We start from the raw sequence: 19,988 nt of genomic DNA on the forward strand, positions 1-19,988 counted from the left end.
AATTATTATTTCTACCAGTGAATTTCTAACTCCATGGCTGTGTAGACATAGATAGTATAAAAATCCTATTTGAGCATTTTTAGAATTAGTTTTAAAAGAAGACTATAGGTTATATGTAATAAATAATCATGGAAATTAGCCAAGTTTTCATGAACTCATTGGATCTTGAATGCCTAGAAGGCCCCTGTAGGGACTGTGTAGGAACTGTAAAAACTCATGAGATGCCACACAAATTCTATGTTCCAATATATTGTACTGTCATTGTCAACAATACAATATATTGTATTGTTATTGTCATTGAATCACGGATTTTTTTTTGTAGAAAGACAATACATGCTGCATATAATTACATTGTAAATAAGAGGATATTTTAGGGGTAAAATATAAAAAAAGAAACTATGACAAAGAACCAAATAAAATCAGATTTTAACATAAGATATCCACATAAGATTAAGACAGAAATGTGTTAGTTTTGGGATAATTTAATAAATATTCCTAAGGGTTTCAAGAGGAAACACAACCTAAAAGCCACTGTTTACATCCCATAGCAGAGGTAAATCTTTTAAATTTAACTTTAGACCACTCCTGCATGTTTTGGTAGCTTCCTTGCTTCAAAACTTCTGATTTAAATGATCAATGTGTTATCAAAATAAAAATAGAAACCTATATTTAATAAACCCACAGGGACTCCAAAGCGTTTAAAATGTTATTTTTTCTCCCAAAAAACATAATTCATGCCATAGACGGTTAAAACAATTAAAAACAGACTTAAATTCTGTAGCAGGCAGAGAAAAAAATATAGGATAATTATATAAATCATAATGTATAAATGTTAGAAGAAGCTAGTGAGTACGGTGTGTAAACAGATGAATGGGTGGGCATCCTCAGAGGGAATAGCTGGGAGCTCTTTCTTCTAAAGAATTTTTACAGCCCCCTATATGGACATGTTTGGAAACGTCTACGTAGACAAGACACTGGGTGTATGTGGATGAACCAAATCGTAGCACATAGGGGTGCTCGGAATGTGTAGGATTTGTTAAGTTATGTAGCTAGCGCTATAAAACGATTTAAATGACTACACAGTACAATACTTTTGTAAACTAGGTGTTTAATGTTTTATAAATACTCCGTTTATTAATTTTATGTGTAATTTGCCACACAGCTGCAGTCTACAACACCCCTATTCTCACAGTTAGTCCGGTCTGGTCAGCCTGAGCGGAACCCAGCGCGGGGAGGTTATGAGGAAGTTTGGGCGGTGGTTGAACTGAGCTCATCAGGCCGTTTGTTCGTCGGGTGTCGGGTGAGATTTTGAGCCTTGTTTTTAGCTAAAACACGATAGTTTCGTATTTATACGCTTGTTTGTATTTATGTGCTGTGGAATATTAGGCGCTGGTGTTTTTACACTGACAGTAAACCGTGTATTAACCTCTGAGTAAAGCCGGATGTAACGCTAACGTTAGCGCTGTATGTTAACAGACAGCTAGCCTTAGCTATCGATGGCAGTTACTGGGATTGAGATGAGCTGTAATGCGACAGTACGTCGTTTTTATAAATGTAACGCGTGTTTTACTAGAGTACCGTTACTGTATGTGTAGTTAGTAGCTAGGTTGTTGGGTATTTTAGATCGAATATAGATTTATTTGCATTGAAACGAGCTACGGTTGGTTAGCTCTCAGTTGGCCGCAGCTACACACCAGCTTTTATTGCGCTAGCCTGCTAACTAACCTTACCTAGCTATCTGTGATTGGGCTTTTCCTCTCTGCCCAAGTTTTTACAGCTGATTTTATCTCAAAAACAGTGGAGATACGTGTGTCTATGTCACAGACCTTTTAAAAGCCGTGTGAAGTTTTTACAGCGCTCACAGTGAACACAATGCTTGTTCATTTCATCTCTTTTAACTACAAAATGCAGCTAATCTTAATTAGGTAACGTTATACTGGGATAGTGATGTAGACAAAAACTAACCAGCTCTTTTTAAAATTGTCTTATTTAACGTTACTTCTATAGGTATGTTCTAACATATATAACCATTAAAATGCTTAAATGAATGTTTTACATTCCATGTAATTAGTTCTGACCTTGTTTTTAGAACAAAATGATAATAATAATAATAATAATAATAATCATAATAATACTTTGTAAATTGTTGTAATTTAAATTACATTATGAATTTAGCCTTAAAATATTTAAAGTCATGTCCACACAATAAAAAACAAACATGAATGAGCTGCTCACTGAGTTTATCCGATTAAATTTTGAGATGGGTATCAATATTCAAAAAATAGATTTCCGTTTATGGGTTATATTTTATATAGCTTCCATAGCTCGTCGTATGTTTGGTTATCTTAAAGAAATGGTTTGATTGACATCTAAACCCTAAATAAATCATCTAATCTAGCTAGCTCTTCAGTTAGCCAAGACATAAATGATGAATAACGTTTCCTCTCTAAAACGTATGACCTACCTCTTGGTTGTTTTTCAGCTTTCTCCCATGCAGTACCAGTGCAGAACATCGGCCATCATATCTAATCATGTTTGATCTAATAAACTCACGGAATAGGGTGTATATTTGTATATATGATTGAAGCTGAATAAGAAATCAGCAAGATTCAACATTATAAACTGTACATAATATAGCTAGCATAGGTTACATGGTTGAAGGCACTCAATACAAATAAAATAACCCCCCAAAATAACAGTATTAGCTAGAAGTAATACCAATAATATTCTACAGTTGTACAACACATTGAGAGTTCATTGCTTTTTTAAATCCTTCAGTGTCATAAACAATTCCATTCTTGAGCACTTCTGAAGGTTTGAAGCAAATTTAATCTAATATAATCACTACTTCAGATGGCATGCCAAAAACTCAAGTGGACACAAATAATACTGCTGTAAATTAAGGTAGATAACAATAAAGGTCAGTCTAATCATTACAAATAACTCATCACTGCATAACTGTTGCATTTTCAGCTTCTTTCTTTTTTTGCCCTCTCTCTCTTTTTCACAGGCCTCGACCGCATTAACTGGGTTAACTTGTACTGGTAGCTCTATGTATAGCAGTCTCATGGGTAAAAAAAATATAGGACAGTTTCTGCACAGCTTTCTAGTCACATTTGGCCTAATAATTTAGTGTCTTATGACTTTTGAATGTTCATTGTACTGTATATAGGCTTTATTGATTGTCTTCTCCTACTAAGGAGAGGCTGATTGGCATGGCAGATAGCTCAACGCTGACTCTGAATGAATTCCAGAGTGCTGAGTAATTAGGGTTGTTAAGGACAGCTAGGTGGCTATTTTCTTTTATAATGGTCTGGCATCCACCCCAGTTTAACTAGTTTTTGTTTAATCAACCATGAGCATTTTATGAAAACCTGTATGCCAAAACAATTGATTATTGCTCATCTTAAAAATCTCAAATTTAAATAAAAGTGCAAACAGACAATGGTAAAAAGCACTTTCCTAATCTGGCTGTGTAATATATTATTTTTATCTCTGTGAGGGGGGGAAAAACAACTAAGAGCCTAGCGTTTCCTTTTATAGAGGAAGCACAGGCTGTTTGGTCATCATCATTACATTGTTAGATTTGTCCTAGACTCGCTTTGCTGGGCATGACTGCTTAAATCCTATTTTAGGTAATTACTTTGGCCACTCTGCCTATTTTTAAAATGCTTTTCACAGCTTTTAGCTGAACCAATGTTGGGCAACAGTGAGAAAAAATATTGCAGATCACAGTTTTATCATTATTGTGTTTAATTTGTTGTTATGAGGGCTCTCTGCTGTATTGATTTCTCGTGATCAAGTTTAAAAACGTTGACTTTCTTTTTAGGTAAAAACACAACAGAGCCAACATGTCAAGCAAACGTGCAAAGGGAAAGACCACCAAGAAGCGCCCTCAGCGCGCAACTTCCAATGTCTTCGCTATGTTTGACCAGTCACAGATCCAGGAGTTTAAGGAGGCCTTTAACATGATTGATCAGAATCGTGATGGATTTGTAGACAAGGAAGATCTGCACGACATGCTGGCGTCTCTGGGTAAGGCTTCACAAAATGCAAGTTTTTTTTAAAGATACTAAGCAAGAACATAGCATAGTCCCCATTACTCCAGCAAGCAAAATGTGTGGATACAGTATAATATAAACACATTAGCAGAGTCATTAACACTGGTCATTACAAGATGTCCTTTTCCATTCTGCACATGAACATTATCAGTGCAGGAGAATTAACCAGGGCACAGATGACAATGTTAATGCAAGAACTTGGTATATGGTGGCTAAGCAACTGTTCCCACCTGGAACTAAGTGTAGAAGAATAATGAGAATAAATAGATTGATTGGGATAATCAATCTATTTAATGTAGATTTGGAAAATCTTAAACCAAAAAAACTGGAAAAAAACTTTTTTTTTTTTTTAACGTATATATGTAACTTTTATTCAGGCAAGAACCCGACAGATGACTATTTAGAGGCGATGATGACTGAAGCTCCAGGGCCCATTAACTTCACAATGTTCCTCACCATGTTTGGAGAGAAGCTGAACGGCACTGACCCAGAGGATGTGATCCGCAACGCCTTTGCCTGCTTTGATGAGGAAGGCACTGGTAAGCCTCTTCATCCTCTTGGGCATTGCTAAAGTGACTACAATCCACATTTAGGCCTGTAAATATGTAGGGAAACATGCTGTGAATATTTTTTGACATTCATTTTTGTGAATTTTAGCAGATTTTATGCAACACTGTATTATTGTGCTATACTCATAAATGCTTTGTGATAGTACTTAACATTTTGTTGAGCAATCTTTATTAACATTCTTTCTTGTAGTCATTAATTGCTCTGTTCATTGTTCTAGGCATTCTAATACGTAGCTTCCTAATAATTAAAGCTTTACAAGTAACAGTAATTTTATATCTTTCCACAGACACATTTTAGTATTGACCCTGGGTATTTGGGACCTCTCAGATTTCTAAGTGTGTTTATTTCAGCTGTGAAAAAAAGCAGATAACACCATAATAAAATCAATACTTTTCCTTCTCTCTACTCAGGTTTCATTCAGGAAGACTACCTGCGAGAGCTTCTGACCACGATGGGAGACCGATTTACAGACGAGGAAGTGGATGAGCTCTTCAGGGAGGCGCCCATTGACAAAAAGAGCAACTTCAACTATGTGGAGTTCACACGTATCCTCAAACATGGAGCCAAAGACAAGGACGATTAAACCTAGAAAACCTCCATGCATTGCCAGCCCTTCCTCTTAATCCCCCTTCTCCACTAGTGGAACCTTGTCTAATGCTTCTGGAGCCCTTCTGAAACGCTGCCAACAACACTGCTGTGTGTTTGCGTGTTCGAGTTAAAGTTACACTCTCTGGGAAAAGGGGACTAGGCCTTCACAGATCACTGATTATGTCGGGATGAATTATATCTTTTTGTTGAAATTGTATCATACTAAACAGGTCAAGTAAGAGTTAAGCGTCATGCACGGTTATGCTGGTGGTGTATATGTGTATGTGTGGTTGGCTTCAACCCCATTCACTCTGAACTCACGTTGGTTGTTGGGTAGGTTGTACCTGGGGAAATGGTGAAGGTTTTTTTTGTGCATGATTAATCAAGAGGTTTGGATTATATTTAGTTTCTAGATTTTGTTCCCTGTATTGAGTGTACCTTTAATTTGACCTGACAGACACACATGCACTTACCAGTTTCAGACCTCTAAAAGCTCCAGTTTCTCAGTGCTTAAAACTGTTTAAATGTGAAGCAGTCTGTGAGATGCTACGAGCACCTTTGCTGTCATGGTCTGATCTAGCGGAATTTTTACATTTTATAATAAATATGAACTTTTTGAATAAATTACTCAAACCCTTCTACAGTCTGCTGTGTTTTTTTGTGTTTTTATAATTCAATTATTTTTTAGGCAGGGTCAAATTTTACTAAAAAAAAGTGTGGAGGGGTTGGGGTTTCCTAGATTTACATTTCCCTTTGGTTTAAAAAGCTGTGTAGTCCAGAACTAGGTTTAACCTAAACCCAAGCTTTTGAAGGTGTGCTTGTTCCAATACCACTCTTGCGTTAACAGTACTATGCATTAAGATCATATCTAAGCATGCACGCTCATTCCTGATGAACATGTACTAACAAGCAGCCTTGATGAGTCTGCAATTCTAGTACTGTGCAGAGTAGCTGCCCCATAACCCCATTACATGTCCCAGTCTTGTAAAGTTTATTAATTATGAGAATTATTTGTGTTTACTTTTGCCTGAAGGTAAAATCTGTAATTTGGTTCTATTAAGGCAACAACTTGTCCAGTTTTACTGTACATGTCCGGATTTTGGGATCTGAAAATGCATCTGGCTAGGATTTCTCAGCCTTTACTTCTATTCTTGCCCCACAGTTGCATAGGTTTAATTTTATAGCTTTAAATATGCGTTATGTTATTTCCCACCTTTTCACTACCAGTATTGGTGTGAATGACCTAATCATTTAAAAAAAAAAATGTTGTTCTCTGTAGTGTAATGTATGTAAACAATGTTTAAACTCAAACACTGTGTTTGTTTTGTAAATAATCTCATTTTATTCTATTTCATATGTGTATTCTATTATTCTGTATTACAGCTGCCTTCTTACCTGTACAAAGCGGACATATTTATCCTGTAAAACCGTTTTAAAAATACTATTAACCTGAGCATGCTGTATCAGCAATTAATGTCTTTAATACTAAAATTAGATATAGAAATTAAATTAAAACTAATCGGGGCTCTTCATAAAAACTCAAATTTCCCCACTCTTAATTAGAGTCAGTGCCCATAATCAGATAATTGTGTTGTATCTAAATTATTGCTCCGTTATAAAAGCAACAGCAACCAAATTCTGTCATAAAGACAGTAATGTAGTTTCTTCTGAAAAAAAAAAAACTTCTACAAAGGCGATTACAAACTGAAGAAGGTGCTCTGAGTTTTTCGGACACTAAAGGGCGCTGCTGAGTCAGTCCAAAATGAATGGGTTCATATGGAGCATTAGAGTAAAATCATAATTTATAAATGTTTAAAAATTTGTACATAAGATAAGCCTTTCTTAATCCAACAACGGGGAAATTTTAAATGTTAGAGCTGCGCAGAGAACAAAACACTGGAGATATATAACAATGTAAGATATACAAACTTTACATGTACAAAAATACGAGAGAATGTAACAATACTAGAAAATAAGATTAAGAGGAAGCATGGCTCACCAGTGCGTATCTTATAATAAACTGGGACTAATATTACTGCACATAGCAGCACACTAAAATTGTCTTAGTACGTATTTTGTCAGCAAAATGTAATAACGTTGCAGTACTGCAGAGAACTTTAAAGCTTTTAAACTCCAGTTGTAAGCCTTTAAAAGTGTCTGTAACTGTTAGCATTAGCTTACCGATCAGTCAGCACACAGTAGCAATGATGCTAGTGTCTGTGGTAGAAAAATAAAAATACACTTTATTCTATTTTGTAAAATAGACATGATATTTTATTTAGATTTTAAGCTGTTTAGCTTCATTCACCCTTATTCATTGAAAATGAAAATATACAGATATGGTCTTTGCTTTTTTTAGCAGAATACTTCTACTTTCTAAAATGAAAGGGATTAGTTATAAGGTAATAAAGTAAAAAATGTGTAGCCATGACTTATTAAGTCAAGTCATTCAGTTATAGGGAGTATTTATTAAGTCAAAGAGACTAGATAATTAAGTTGTGGGAACAACATATTAGGGCGAGGGAAAGTAACGTAATTAAGTAGTGGGAACAAGAAAATTAAGTCGGGGGAAGACTTACTAAGGCGTGGGAATGAGATAATTAAGTTGTGGAGAGGACTTGTAAATTTATGGAGATGGGATAATTAAGTTGTGTGAAGGACTTCTTAAGTCATGGGGATGACGAATTAGGGCACAGGAAAAAATAGTTAAGTTGTGGCCACGACTTATTAAGGCATAGGTACAAGATAATTAAGCAGTAGAGAGGGCTTAATAAGTCATAGAAATTAAATAGTTAAGTGGTGGGGACAATATGATTAAATTGCGGGGACGACTTAAATTGTCATAATGAGATTATTAAGCTATGGGGATTACCTGTTAAGTCATTGAAACAAGATAATTAAGTCATGGGAAGGACTTATTAAATCAGGGGAACAAGATAATTAATTTGTGGGGATGACTTAGTAAGCTATGGGGACAAGATAGTTAAGTCGTGGGGAACAAGACAGTTAAGTCGTGGGGATGATTTATTAAGGCCAGGACCTAGGTAGCTTCTTCCCACACTTTCATAAGCCATCTCTGTTACTTAAATACCTCCTTCCCACACCTTAATGAGTCCTCCCCACAACTTAATTATCTCATTCCCACGCATTAATACGTTTTTTTTTAAAGAATATCACCACTCACATATTACTTTTTGTTTGGAAAAAAATGCATGTGTTCCTGTAGAGCTTAAATGTCTTCAATATTAAATTTAGAATTAAAAAACTTGAAAATAGAAAGAAGGAAACCACATTAAATAAGAGGAGATGTGTCCAAACGTTTGACTGGTACTGTATGCTGTGTATGTTTAAATTCATAAACGAAGATAACTAGTCAACAATCCTGTTGCGCCTATGTTTTAACTAGGATGGTCAAGTGCACTAAACACAAAGCAGTGCACTAGATACAATGGGAACACTGCACATTTCAGTTGTAGCTCCTCCCACACAAGCCCAGCTCAACCAATCGGGTATCTGCGGCCCGCGGACATGCGCGGTGTTTACAGAACGTGTCGGAGCACACGCCGAGTCACGGCGACACAGCGGGAAGTGACGATTATGTGTTATGGAGAGGTATTGTAGCTGTGTTACATTATACTATAACTAATAATCAGTTAGATATTAATTGATAAGTGTGTGTTTATGTCTGATTAGTAATAGTGATTAGTACTGAGAGGACTGCGTGTAGCTCCACGTGCCGTACTCAGTTTAGCTGCAGAGGGCAGAGCAGGATCTGCGGTTTCATAAGGTGCTGTTAGGAGTTTAAAGTCCCTTTGGTTTGTGCTGTTGTGATATGATATATGATATTTTACATATTTAAAAGCGTATTATAGTTTTATAGAGAGTTTCATGTGCTTTATATCTGTGTTGGCTGTCAGCTGTTACTTTTACCTTAAAGTAAAATCACGATATTACACAAAAATGTTTTTAAAAAGAGCTCGTTTTACATTTTTACTATTTTTATGTTGTTTAGTTTTTTACTTTATTGCCATAAGCACACATTAACAGGCAATTAACCTTACATGACTAATTGACCTTGAGGTTGGGCTTCACTTGACATCTATGTATGTACATGAAATAACCTCTTACATGGATATGATACTTATACACACATCTACCTATTATTTTAAAACAAACACACAAACCACATATACTTCCTAACCAAGGTAATTAGGAAGGTAACTTTTATTTTAATTAAAAATCTTAAATTCGTACATGGTTGATTTTTTTTGTGCCTATTGAACAATTGAGGGAGGAATAGACTTCTTCCAGTTATTAGTGATCATTTTTTTTTCAAAATATGCTTTACGTAGCCTTGGTCTGTGGTGACCATGTGTTCAGGCTGCATTTCCAATATGAACAATAATGGATCCAGTGGCATGTCAGTTTCCATGATTTCCTTCAGTTCTTCTTTAATATTTTTCGAAAATATGTGGGTGTGATCTCAAACCATACCACAGTTTCTCCAGCAGTTGTTGTTAGAATTGTTTCTAAAAACACAAACTGTTCTAAAAAACGTTTATCCTTCCAATCAAATTCTTTCCATAGCTGTCTCTCGACCCCCATATGACATTTCAAACATACATTTTCCCGACCTTCTTCGCCCACAATTGTATTAAACTCTAGTTCCCATTGAGCTTTAATGTATAAAGTGATATATGATAAGATCAATCATCAGATTTTTATAAGTATAATATAATAAATAAATATATAATATTGCTTTTGTTATTGATGTAGAATGCTCCGACATGCCGAAATGTATAAAATGTATTTCTGTATTGGTTGGTTTTGTTTTAATATTTTCCCTATCTCTATTTTTTTTGTGATGTGTCTGTTTCTTTTATAATTTTATAATAAATTTCAAATTGTTATACCATTTTCTCCCCAATTTACATGACCAATTACCCAATTAGGACTCCCCTTATCACTAGTGATGCCCCAACACCAGGAGGGTGAAGACACGTGCCTCCTCCGGTATATGAGAAGTCAGACTTCACCTCTTTTTGAATTGCTGCTGGTTCAGCATTGTCGAGTAGCTCGGAGGAAAGCGCAGCGACTCGGTTTTCTGATACATCAGGTTACATACGCCTTGTGCTGACCGAAATCCCACTAGGAGTAGAAGGCCAATTGTGCTCTCTGGGCTTCGTCAGCCAATGGCAAGCTACATGAACAGGATTCAAACCGGCGATCTCCTGATCATAGTGCCAGCGGTGAGCCCGCTGAGCCGTAATGTCTAATTCGAAAAAGATCTGTATAGGTCACTTATTAGTTTTTTTTTTTGTGCATTGAAAACACTTCTTATAATATTATTTTCATCCCTTGGTTTTGTCTTATTATTATCAGATGTGTGTAAATTATCTTTGTTCTGACTGGTTGACCTATATTTACCTTTCTCAAATTATTGATCGCTTTTAACTTTAGACTTATTGTGACAGATTAAACTGCTGTATTATGAATTCATGGATATATGTAAATGTGTAATTTATGTATTTAGGTATTACAGTTTTTTTATTTTATTTATATACAGTTTTTCAGCTGCTGTTCAATGAAAAATTTGTATCTCAATTTTTGTTGTATTTTTTTTGTAATGAAACCTGTAGCTGCTCTGTACAAATAATGTGTAAATAATTCAGAAAAAATAGACCAATAGACATGCTTTAGAATTGCTTTATTTTACATTGACTTTCAATTTTGGCTTTCTTCTGTCATAATGTTTGAGATACATATTTATTTTATTGGACAGCAACAACGTTCAAGTGAGTGGACAGATTTGGGGCTTTAAGAATAAATAGATTTTATACTCTCTGTATTAAACAAAACTTTCCATTGTATACAAAAATTGTTAATGGACCAATACATCATTGTCTGTGAAATCATCATAATCAGCATTTGCTTAGCAAATATAGCTCTATTCCAAAACTGTTTTTTAAGCCACATTTCTAGCATTTTCACTGATTCGTTTTTGCTGTGTCTCCAGGTGAAGGATGCTATAGCACTTCTTCATGGCTCTGGCGGTGCTGACGAGGCTGCACTTGCTGAGGAAAGCAGCAGTTCCCCTGCTCTCCTCTTCATCCATTTGGAGCTCCTCGGCTTGTCGTCAGCTGTCGGCATCTAAAGCAGGACTGAGATGGATGTGCATCGCAAGCCGGGAGCCTGTCTTTCTTGTGTCCGGATCAATCCGGCTTTCCCGCGACAGCTCTGTTACAGGACGTCCCACAACTTTGCTTCACCCCCCGAGTTCTGACAAGGATGGCGTCTTTAAAAATTCCATCTCTTCCTGCATCTCCTCTCAGCAGGTCCTGCGGCTCTTGCGCTCCTTTCCTGAACTTTCGGGTGCTGCTGCTGCCTCTGTTCTCCACCGGCTGGCTGATCTGGAGGAGGATGGAGTTGGGGGCCTTCGAGACCCATCTGTGTTGCTGTCTGACACGGCTTTGGCCGAGCTATGCTCGAAGCTGGAAAAAGAGTCAGCTGAACTGGACGACGAGGTGGTGATACATGCTTTATTAGGCTGCACTCGTCTGTACTTGGACCCGTCGAGTTGCCTGGTGGTCAGGCTGGTGTCTGAGAGCCAGGTGAGGCTGAACAGAGGGAGCCTCAACATCACTGCACTCTGCGGGTTAGCGAGGGCCCTTTTCGCTCTGGAAGGGCCGGACTGTGTCATGCTAGCGGAGGTCATGAGGCAGCTCAGGAGTAAAGATGCATATCTGTGGAATATAAACGAACTGATTGATGTCTATAGCATGCTAGCTGCTGGAGTGGCTGAAGGTGGGCGCCACCAGGACTTGTTAAATGAAATGAACAGCCAGTCACTTAGCCTAGCACCGTGGATGGACCCTGCAACAGTCAGTAAGACACTAGGAGCCCTTGTTACTCTCAATCAAGCTCAGGTTGTACCACTAGTGATTGCCCTCTGCAAATATGCCGTAAAACATGTCCCACATTTCACAGATGCAGAATTATCTGTGCTGCTGTCCGCGCTCATGCATTATGGATATTACAATGACTTTCTTGTTAAAGCGCTGGAAGAGCACATGCTTAAGACAGCCTTTAGCACTCACCCCGAGACAATAAGTAAGCTCATGCAGTATTTTGGGCAACTGCGAATTTTCTCTCCACAAGTTTTCGATGCAGTTGCTGAAAGCTTTGTGTACAGAGCAGATGAGTACAGCGCTGAGCAGGTCTCCCAGCTGGTAGCAGCGCTGGGAGTGGTGGGATATGTCCCTAAGGAGTCGGGGCGCCTCTTCCGGAAATTGGAATCAGTGATAGATGCCCGGTTTTCACAGTTTCAACCAAAATCTCTGCTGGAACTGCTTCATGCCTGTACCCTGCTGCAGAGATACCCTCTCAACTTTGTCTCTAAGGTTTTAAGCCCATACTTTCTGCAGCAACTTCATGGTAAGAGATCCAAAGTGTGCATTCATTTGTTTTGAGGGTGTGGCAATACATGGAAACATTGTGATATTGCATTAAAAAAGGTGTTGTAGATGTGAGAATGCATGGTGAAGAATATTAATTATGGTGAGGGATGCAAGGTACTGTGCATTGGAATGAAAAGTATGCATGTTTTTCACAATTTTAATTGCATAAAAATATGAAAAGTGTGACGTGCAAAAGTGTTCAGCTTCCTTTACTCTGAAACCCCTAGATAAAATCCAGTTCAATCTATTGCATTCATAAGTTTCTTAATTACTTAATAGAGTTCAGCTGTTGTGGAAGTTGTGGAAAATCTGAATACTTTTACGTGTCACTCTCTTCATATTTTTTATTTATTTTTTATTTTGAAAAACACGTGCCATTTTCATTTGACTTCATATAATTTTGCTATTTTTTGCTATTTTTGTGTGCTTCCTGTCATTCGTTAAAATACTGTAAGCATTCTTCAGTTGTTATCCAGGTAAAATAATGTCCAGCTAATCATGATATTGATGTGAGGTCACCTCACCCAGCATTAAGAATACTCTTTCTCGTGTTTCTTTTTTTTTTCTCTCTCTCTCTTTTTCAGGAGAGAGCAGTGTGATTGATTGTGTGGCGCTGGCTCAGCTCATTCAGCTTTACATGACTGTGAAGCTGGAATGTCCATCCTATGATGTTAGTATTACTACTTTCTCTACATTTACACTAATCAATGAATTGGTCATTATTTTTACAGTTAATTTTTACTGTGTAAAATGTGTACAGCTGCAGAGTCCATGGTTTCTACGCAAACTGCACATGGAGTCGTTCCTGTTTGCAGGGAATTCAATAGAGACGGAAATGGATCACAATCTTTGTAGAGATGTGATGGTGGGCCTGCAGAGTCTGCTGGGGAACCGAAATTACTTCACCTCCGGAGTCCTTACACAGTTTGGCTACACACTTGGTAACAAAGCAACACAAATATGTGTACTTGATGGTGTCTATTCACTTAAATGTATTTTAATGCGATTTTCAGTGATCGACCAACACAAAATAGCACATAATTGTGAAGTGGAACTAAAATTCTAAATGAAATAAAAGTGTAAAAAGTGTAATGAACAAAAGTATTTGTCCCTCTATAGCGACACTTAGTAGAACCACCTTTCATGCCAGTTGGAGACAGGTTTTTTTTTGTTCTTCTTGGAGAAAGGAGAGAGTCTGAACAGCATGTCTTTCCACAGAATCTCAATTGGGTTTAGGTCAGGACTTTCACTGGGCAATTCTAACTCAAAAATATGCTTTGATCTAAATCCTAAGCCATTCCACTGTAGCTCTGGCTGTATGTTTAGGGTCATTGTCCTGCTGGAAGGTAAATCTCTTTCCCAGTCTTCCAGGATTGCCTTGTATTTATCTCTATCCATCTTCCCATCAACTATGAAAAGCTTTGCTGTCCCTGCTGAAGAAAAGCATCTCCACAGTATAATGCTGCCACCACCATGTTTCACAGTGGGGATGGTATGTTTAGGGTGATGAGCAGTATTACTTTTCTGCCACACAAAGCACTTTGAATTAAGGTCAAAAAGCTCAACTTTGGTCTCATTGGACCACAGAGCCTTCTTTCACATGTTTTCCGTTTTCACTTCATGGCTTGTGCCAAACTGCAAATGGCACTTTCAATATCTTTCTTTCAACAATGGTTTTATTGTTGATTCTCTTCCATAAAGTGGAATACATGATTTATAGTTGTCCTGTGGACAGATTCTCCCACCTGAGCTGTGCATTTCTGCAGCTCCTCCAGAGTGACCATGGGCCTCTTTGCTGCTTCTCTGATCAGTGCTCTCCTTGCTTGATCTGTCAGTTTGGGTGAATGGCCATGTCTTGGTAGGTTTGCAGTTGTAGAATACTTTTTTCTATTTTTGGATAATAGACAATAATAGATTTTTGGATTATTAAACAATCGCTCTTTGGGATGCTTAAAGCTTAGCATATGTTTTTATAACATAACACTAAAACTTTATCTCTGACATGTCTGGTGAGTTCCTTGGTCTTCATGATGCTGTTTGTTCACTCATGTTCTCTAACAAACCACTGAGGCCTTCACATAACAGGTGTATTTATACTGAGACTAAATTACACACAGCTGAACTCTATTAACTAATTAAGTGAGTTCTGAAGGCAATTGATTGCACTGGATTTTATTAAGGGGTTTCAGAGTAAAGGGCACTAAATACTTTTCAGATTATTTGATTAAAATAGGAAAAACATCCATTATATATTAAGAATCGATTCTTGGGGTCACGATTAGATTTTTTTCCCGATTCTTTCAAATTCGATTTCTCGGTTGGAGCTCACCTACTGTCCTGCGGAGCTCTTTAACTGTACAGTATAGCTTTTTAACAGGTAAAGAGCTCCGCAGTACAGTTAGAAAGCTCTGCGCGACAGTAGCTGCACCCGCAAAAAAAATCTATTTTTTGAAAATGGGAAAAAATAGAAAACGAGATCGAATCGATTTTTTCCTGCACCCCTACTTTGAAGCATCAGAATTGCTTGTGGGTTGCACTGGAACGAGTCCAGTTTGCAGAAATCTGGCAGGTATGATTGCTGCTATTGTCTTGGTGTCAAAAAGTCGCTTTAGGCTTTACTAAGACCTTGATGGTACAGCACATCCCATTATATCATCAAGCTTTAGCATTTTAGACAAATGTTTTTGGCTTATCTATGTATATTGAGTGTCAGACACTGAACAACAGTAAGTCTGACCTGAATTAGAAATATGTACTTGAGTAATTGCCTCTAAGTAAACCTATAAGATTGTACAGACCATAAGTTCACTGTTTAATCACTGTAGCTTAAAATACCTTCAAAGTAATACTGAACATGTATGTAAACCCAGTGAAATACTCATACAGAAATATCAGTGTCTGGTTTTGTTGTTCAGTCATGTTGTTGTTTTTTTTTCTCTTTCAGACGTGGAGATAAAACTAGATAAAGAAGGCTGTGTCTTGGCTGCCAGTGAAGATGACGTGTGTAAAAGGTAATATGCCTCCACAATTTTTAAAAATGGAGCTTAAGCTCAAATCTCCAGTTTTAATACTGTAATCATGTATGAGTGTGTGTGTGTGTGTGTGTAAATGTGTTCAGGATTGCTCTGTGTATTGATGGGCCCAGGCGCTATGCATCTAATGCAAGTCGGCTTCTGGGGAAGGAAGCTATCAAGCAGCGTCACCTGAGGATCCTGGGATATGAAGTTGTTCAGGTGAGTGCCTGTAATCTGTGTATAGGGTTTTAGTGTACACCAGAAAGTATCTAGTTTTAGTACTTAAAGAGTGCAAATTGTAGTGTGTAGGCCCGTCACAATAATGTTTTTTTTTTTTTTTTATGTGTTTTTCCCTAAAATAATTGTGATAAATAATAAGTCATTTTATGGCACTGACATAATGATAATACAGTAGCATGATACGTATGAAAATACTAGGGCTGGACCCGAATATTCGGGTATTCGGATATTCGTTCGTTAAGTAGGTATTCGGTTTTTAATTTTGGTATTCGGATATTCGTTTTTTTTCTCCTTTCCAGAGTTCCACCTCACTCTAACCACTTCTGTTCTCGCGGGTCCCGTCAGAATATCTTGCGCGCGGGACAGAACTGAACTGTTATTGGCTGGAGCGGGAGTTTAATACAGACGATGCGGGAGCAAATTAATAAATAGTTAAGAAAACTGTAATAATTGTAAAAAAAAAAAAAACCTAAAGAAAACTCTCAACGCGCAGGATGGACCGACACACACACGCACACACCGATGGTGTTTGGACTTGGGTAAGGAACGGCGCTGCTGTTTTAATAAATATATAAGTAAATTTGAAGCATTAAATGTAGTTTATTTAATTTATATTAGGAACGTGGGGCGGGAGCGGCAGAAATGTGGCGGGCGGGCGCGGGATTAAAAGAAGCAATTTTTTTGCGGCGCGGTAACGAGACAGAAACGCGGGAGCGTGGAAGAGTGGGTTTAAAAATCAGTCTCGCGCAGACCTCTATTATACATGATAAAAAAAAATGCAGGCTCTTCGAAACTGATTTATATAATAAAACGTAAGGGGTAATGTGGCAACAGTAGGGGCTAAATCGGTTACAAAAGCCTGGCCTACAAAAATGATGTCTGAACGAATTTCCTCTTATCTAATATAATTTAAAATGGTTTAAAAATATAAAATAATTTCTAAGCAAACGAAATATTTAATATTGAGCTTATAGCCCAAGTGCAAAAATACAAAATCAGTAATATGGCTATGCCCTGCACAATCCTTAAACCGAAATAGACCAAGTACAATAACGTCATTAACAATGACTTTCCTCTACTCTAATATAATTTAACATGGTTTAAAAATATAAAATAATTTCTAAACAAACGAAATATTTAATATTGAGCTTATAGCCCAAGTGCAAAAATACAAAATCAGTAATATGCCCTGCACAATCCTTTAACCGAAATAGACCAAGTACAGTTTACAATGACTGTCCTCTAATATAATTAACAATGTTTAAGAATATAAAATACTTCCTGAACAAACGTTTTTTTTTGTTTGTTTTTTTAAGCAAATAGCCTAAGTGTGAAAACACAAACAGCAATTTACTGGGCTGGCTTGCGCAGCGGAGAAACCGTGCAGCAGCAGCCTCCTAGCCTGCTTACGCAGCGGATAAGCCGCGGTGTCTGGCAGCAGAAATTCCGGGATGAAAACACACAGAAATCTGGGCTAAAAACACAGAAAAAATATGGGGTGAAAACACAAAAATCCGGGATAAAAACACCAAAAATCCGGGGTGAATATGTCTCGTCGGTCAGAGCAAATTGAACATTTTTCAGTGGATTAAAGGGGCCGTGATTTGCTTTTTTTTTTTTTTTTTTTTTTACCTCTTTTTTTTAAAAACGAATATTCGAATATTCGCTTCGAATCAGTGCCGAATATCCGGAGCTCAAAAAACGCTATTCGGGCCAGCCCTAGAAAATACACATTACCATCTATGGCATGATGTTGCCCTCAGGCAACAAACCATCTTTTAGCTATTACACCATATGTTTGTGTGTGTGATATTTTGTATTTTGCATTTGCATTTGGCATTTGCACATCCAATACAATGAGACGTATAAGTACACACACATATGTACAAAAATGCAAAACAAGAATATGTAAAGTAAAAAAAAAAAAAGTATATTTGGCTGCTTATATTAAACACCGGCAAGCGTGTGCCTCTAATAGCAGTAAGGTGCAGATGGTTGGATGTCAGCAGGGGGTGGTATTATTGATTGATTGATCTGCATATTGTGATGTTTGCGTACCAATATACACGAACACATCATCCTCACCTACAGCACAGTTATTAGCAGAGGCAGAAATTACCACAATAAAAGCGTTTTTAAAAGGTTAGAAAATGTTTATAAAAAAATTTAAGCAGGACTGTTGTCTCACAACTGCAAAAAGAACACATTTCAGTTATTCATTTAAAAATATGGTTTAGTGTTTTGTGCCACTTTTAATTTTTAAAAATATTCAGAAATTGGTCTATTGGATTATAAACATGTTTTTAATATTTTAAATACCATAAATCAAGTAACACTATTTTTAAACAAAGTTACACACCAGCTCGTTCACCGCAATGGCCTCTTCTAGCTAAGTTAACGCAGTAGCTAATGCTGATACTTATAAGCATAAATTATTCAAGTTATAACCATATATTATATGATAAGGTGATTGTAATTATTGTGATGAACCTAGTGGTCGGTAAGTATTATACAGAGGTGGAAAAAGTACTGAAAATTGTAATTAATTAAAATTACATTTACTCTGCTAAAATTTTACTCAAGTAAAAGTAAAAGTACCCATCTAAAAATCTACTAATTTAAATTTTACTTTGAGTAAAAGTTACATAGTTACTTTTAATTATATGATGTAAACAAAAAGTACAAATCATGAATTAAATCGTTTTTAATGAACTATTTTTCCACATAATAATTTGGCTCTTTCAGACAGTATTTGTTCAGACCACTCCATTAAACATGTGTCATAGGTTTCTATGATCCATTTATTTTCTTTGCTATCAAAGATTAATGGTCATATAAGTGACTATAAACTGTATTTTTATAGTTCATTATTATTTTTTAACTTGCTGTGCTTTATCTGCTATTTACATGTTTTTTTAACATTCAAGCAGATTGTTTAATGTTCCCAAAAAAAAAAAAGGAATTATCATTTAAAAACATCAAATTTTACTCAGTAACGGGGAGTTTTCCAATGTAGCAAAGTAAATTACTTGTGAAAAATTACCTATTTTAAAAACTACAAATTACTCATAAAATCTACTCAATTACAGTAACTTGAGTGAATGTAATTCGTTACTTTTCACCTCTGGTATTATATTGTACCTGTTCAATCTTCTCTAAAGTGATTGTGGGGGGATTTCTCTTTCAGTGGGGATTATTTGCTGACTAGCCTCTGTCCATGCCAATATCCAGCTGTTTAGGATATTTTGTTTCAGTCCACCTTACACTCTGTTTTTATTCACTCATACTATTCTACACACTCGTATCTCTGTATTATTATCTGCAGCTTCAGAACTGAGATTTAACGCTTTACCATCACACCAAATAAACGTTTTTTTTTACTCCCCTAGATTCCCTACTTCGAGTTCAACAATCTAAAAAACAAGAAAGAGAGAGTGAAGTATCTGCACCAGAAGATCTTCCCTAAAAGCTACAGATTCAGCTGGTGACGGTTACTTCTCAGAGAGACACGAACAAGCTCTCTCTAAACAAGCAGAATGGTTCTCACCAAAAACAGCCTAATTTTTGCAGAAGAGAGACAGCATATAATGTATTGAATGTTGTAAAAATACAGTAACAGAGTGGCTATGTCATAGTACTGCTGTTGCTTATATTGAGAATTATTGATTATATAGCCTCTAATGTATTTTTTTATGAATAAATGTCAGTTTTTGTGACATTAAAGAAACTTTTTATTCTAAAGTACTTATGTGTACGTTTCATTTACCATAATTTCTTTGTTTATAAAACAATTCCACAGTTAAATCATGGTTCACTGGGAGAAATACACAAATTTGCATGTAACTTTGCTTTTTAAATCTCTAAATTATGTGCATTGGTACACCCTTGTGTTATCTACACTTATGTGGGACAAGTAACATGTAGCTTTAATCTAAAAATAAAAAGTGATTTATTACTTGGAAGAATTACATCCATAACCCTCTATTTGCACATGCTCAAAAGTAATTGGCCAATTAATACTAAGCATATGTTTTTGCCACTTTTTTTCCTTTTCCTAG

General features: G+C 36.6%; 2 protein-coding genes across 2 annotated transcripts; both read left to right on the forward strand.

The window, feature by feature from the left end:
- The first annotated feature begins 1,188 nt into the window (after positions 1 to 1,188).
- Positions 1,189 to 5,857, forward strand: myl12.1 (myosin, light chain 12, genome duplicate 1). The gene is made up of 4 exons (XM_007240032.4): positions 1,189 to 1,300; positions 3,830 to 4,035; positions 4,439 to 4,600; positions 5,042 to 5,857. Exons 2-4 carry the CDS (start codon positions 3,852 to 3,854, stop codon positions 5,212 to 5,214), a joined length of 519 nt encoding a protein of 172 aa, XP_007240094.1. The 5' UTR covers positions 1,189 to 1,300; positions 3,830 to 3,851; the 3' UTR covers positions 5,215 to 5,857.
- A 2,867-nt stretch (positions 5,858 to 8,724) lies between these two features.
- Positions 8,725 to 19,674, forward strand: fastkd3 (FAST kinase domains 3). Its single transcript, XM_007240033.4, has 7 exons — positions 8,725 to 8,831; positions 11,236 to 12,653; positions 13,261 to 13,346; positions 13,437 to 13,617; positions 15,621 to 15,687; positions 15,795 to 15,909; positions 19,320 to 19,674. Exons 2-7 carry the CDS (start codon positions 11,261 to 11,263, stop codon positions 19,416 to 19,418), a joined length of 1,941 nt encoding a protein of 646 aa, XP_007240095.3. The 5' UTR covers positions 8,725 to 8,831; positions 11,236 to 11,260; the 3' UTR covers positions 19,419 to 19,674.
- Positions 19,675 to 19,988: the final 314 nt, after the last annotated feature.

The sequence above is a fragment of the Astyanax mexicanus genome, chromosome 8 (assembly GCF_023375975.1).
Source record: "Astyanax mexicanus isolate ESR-SI-001 chromosome 8, AstMex3_surface, whole genome shotgun sequence".
NCBI lineage: Eukaryota > Metazoa > Chordata > Actinopteri > Characiformes > Acestrorhamphidae > Astyanax > Astyanax mexicanus.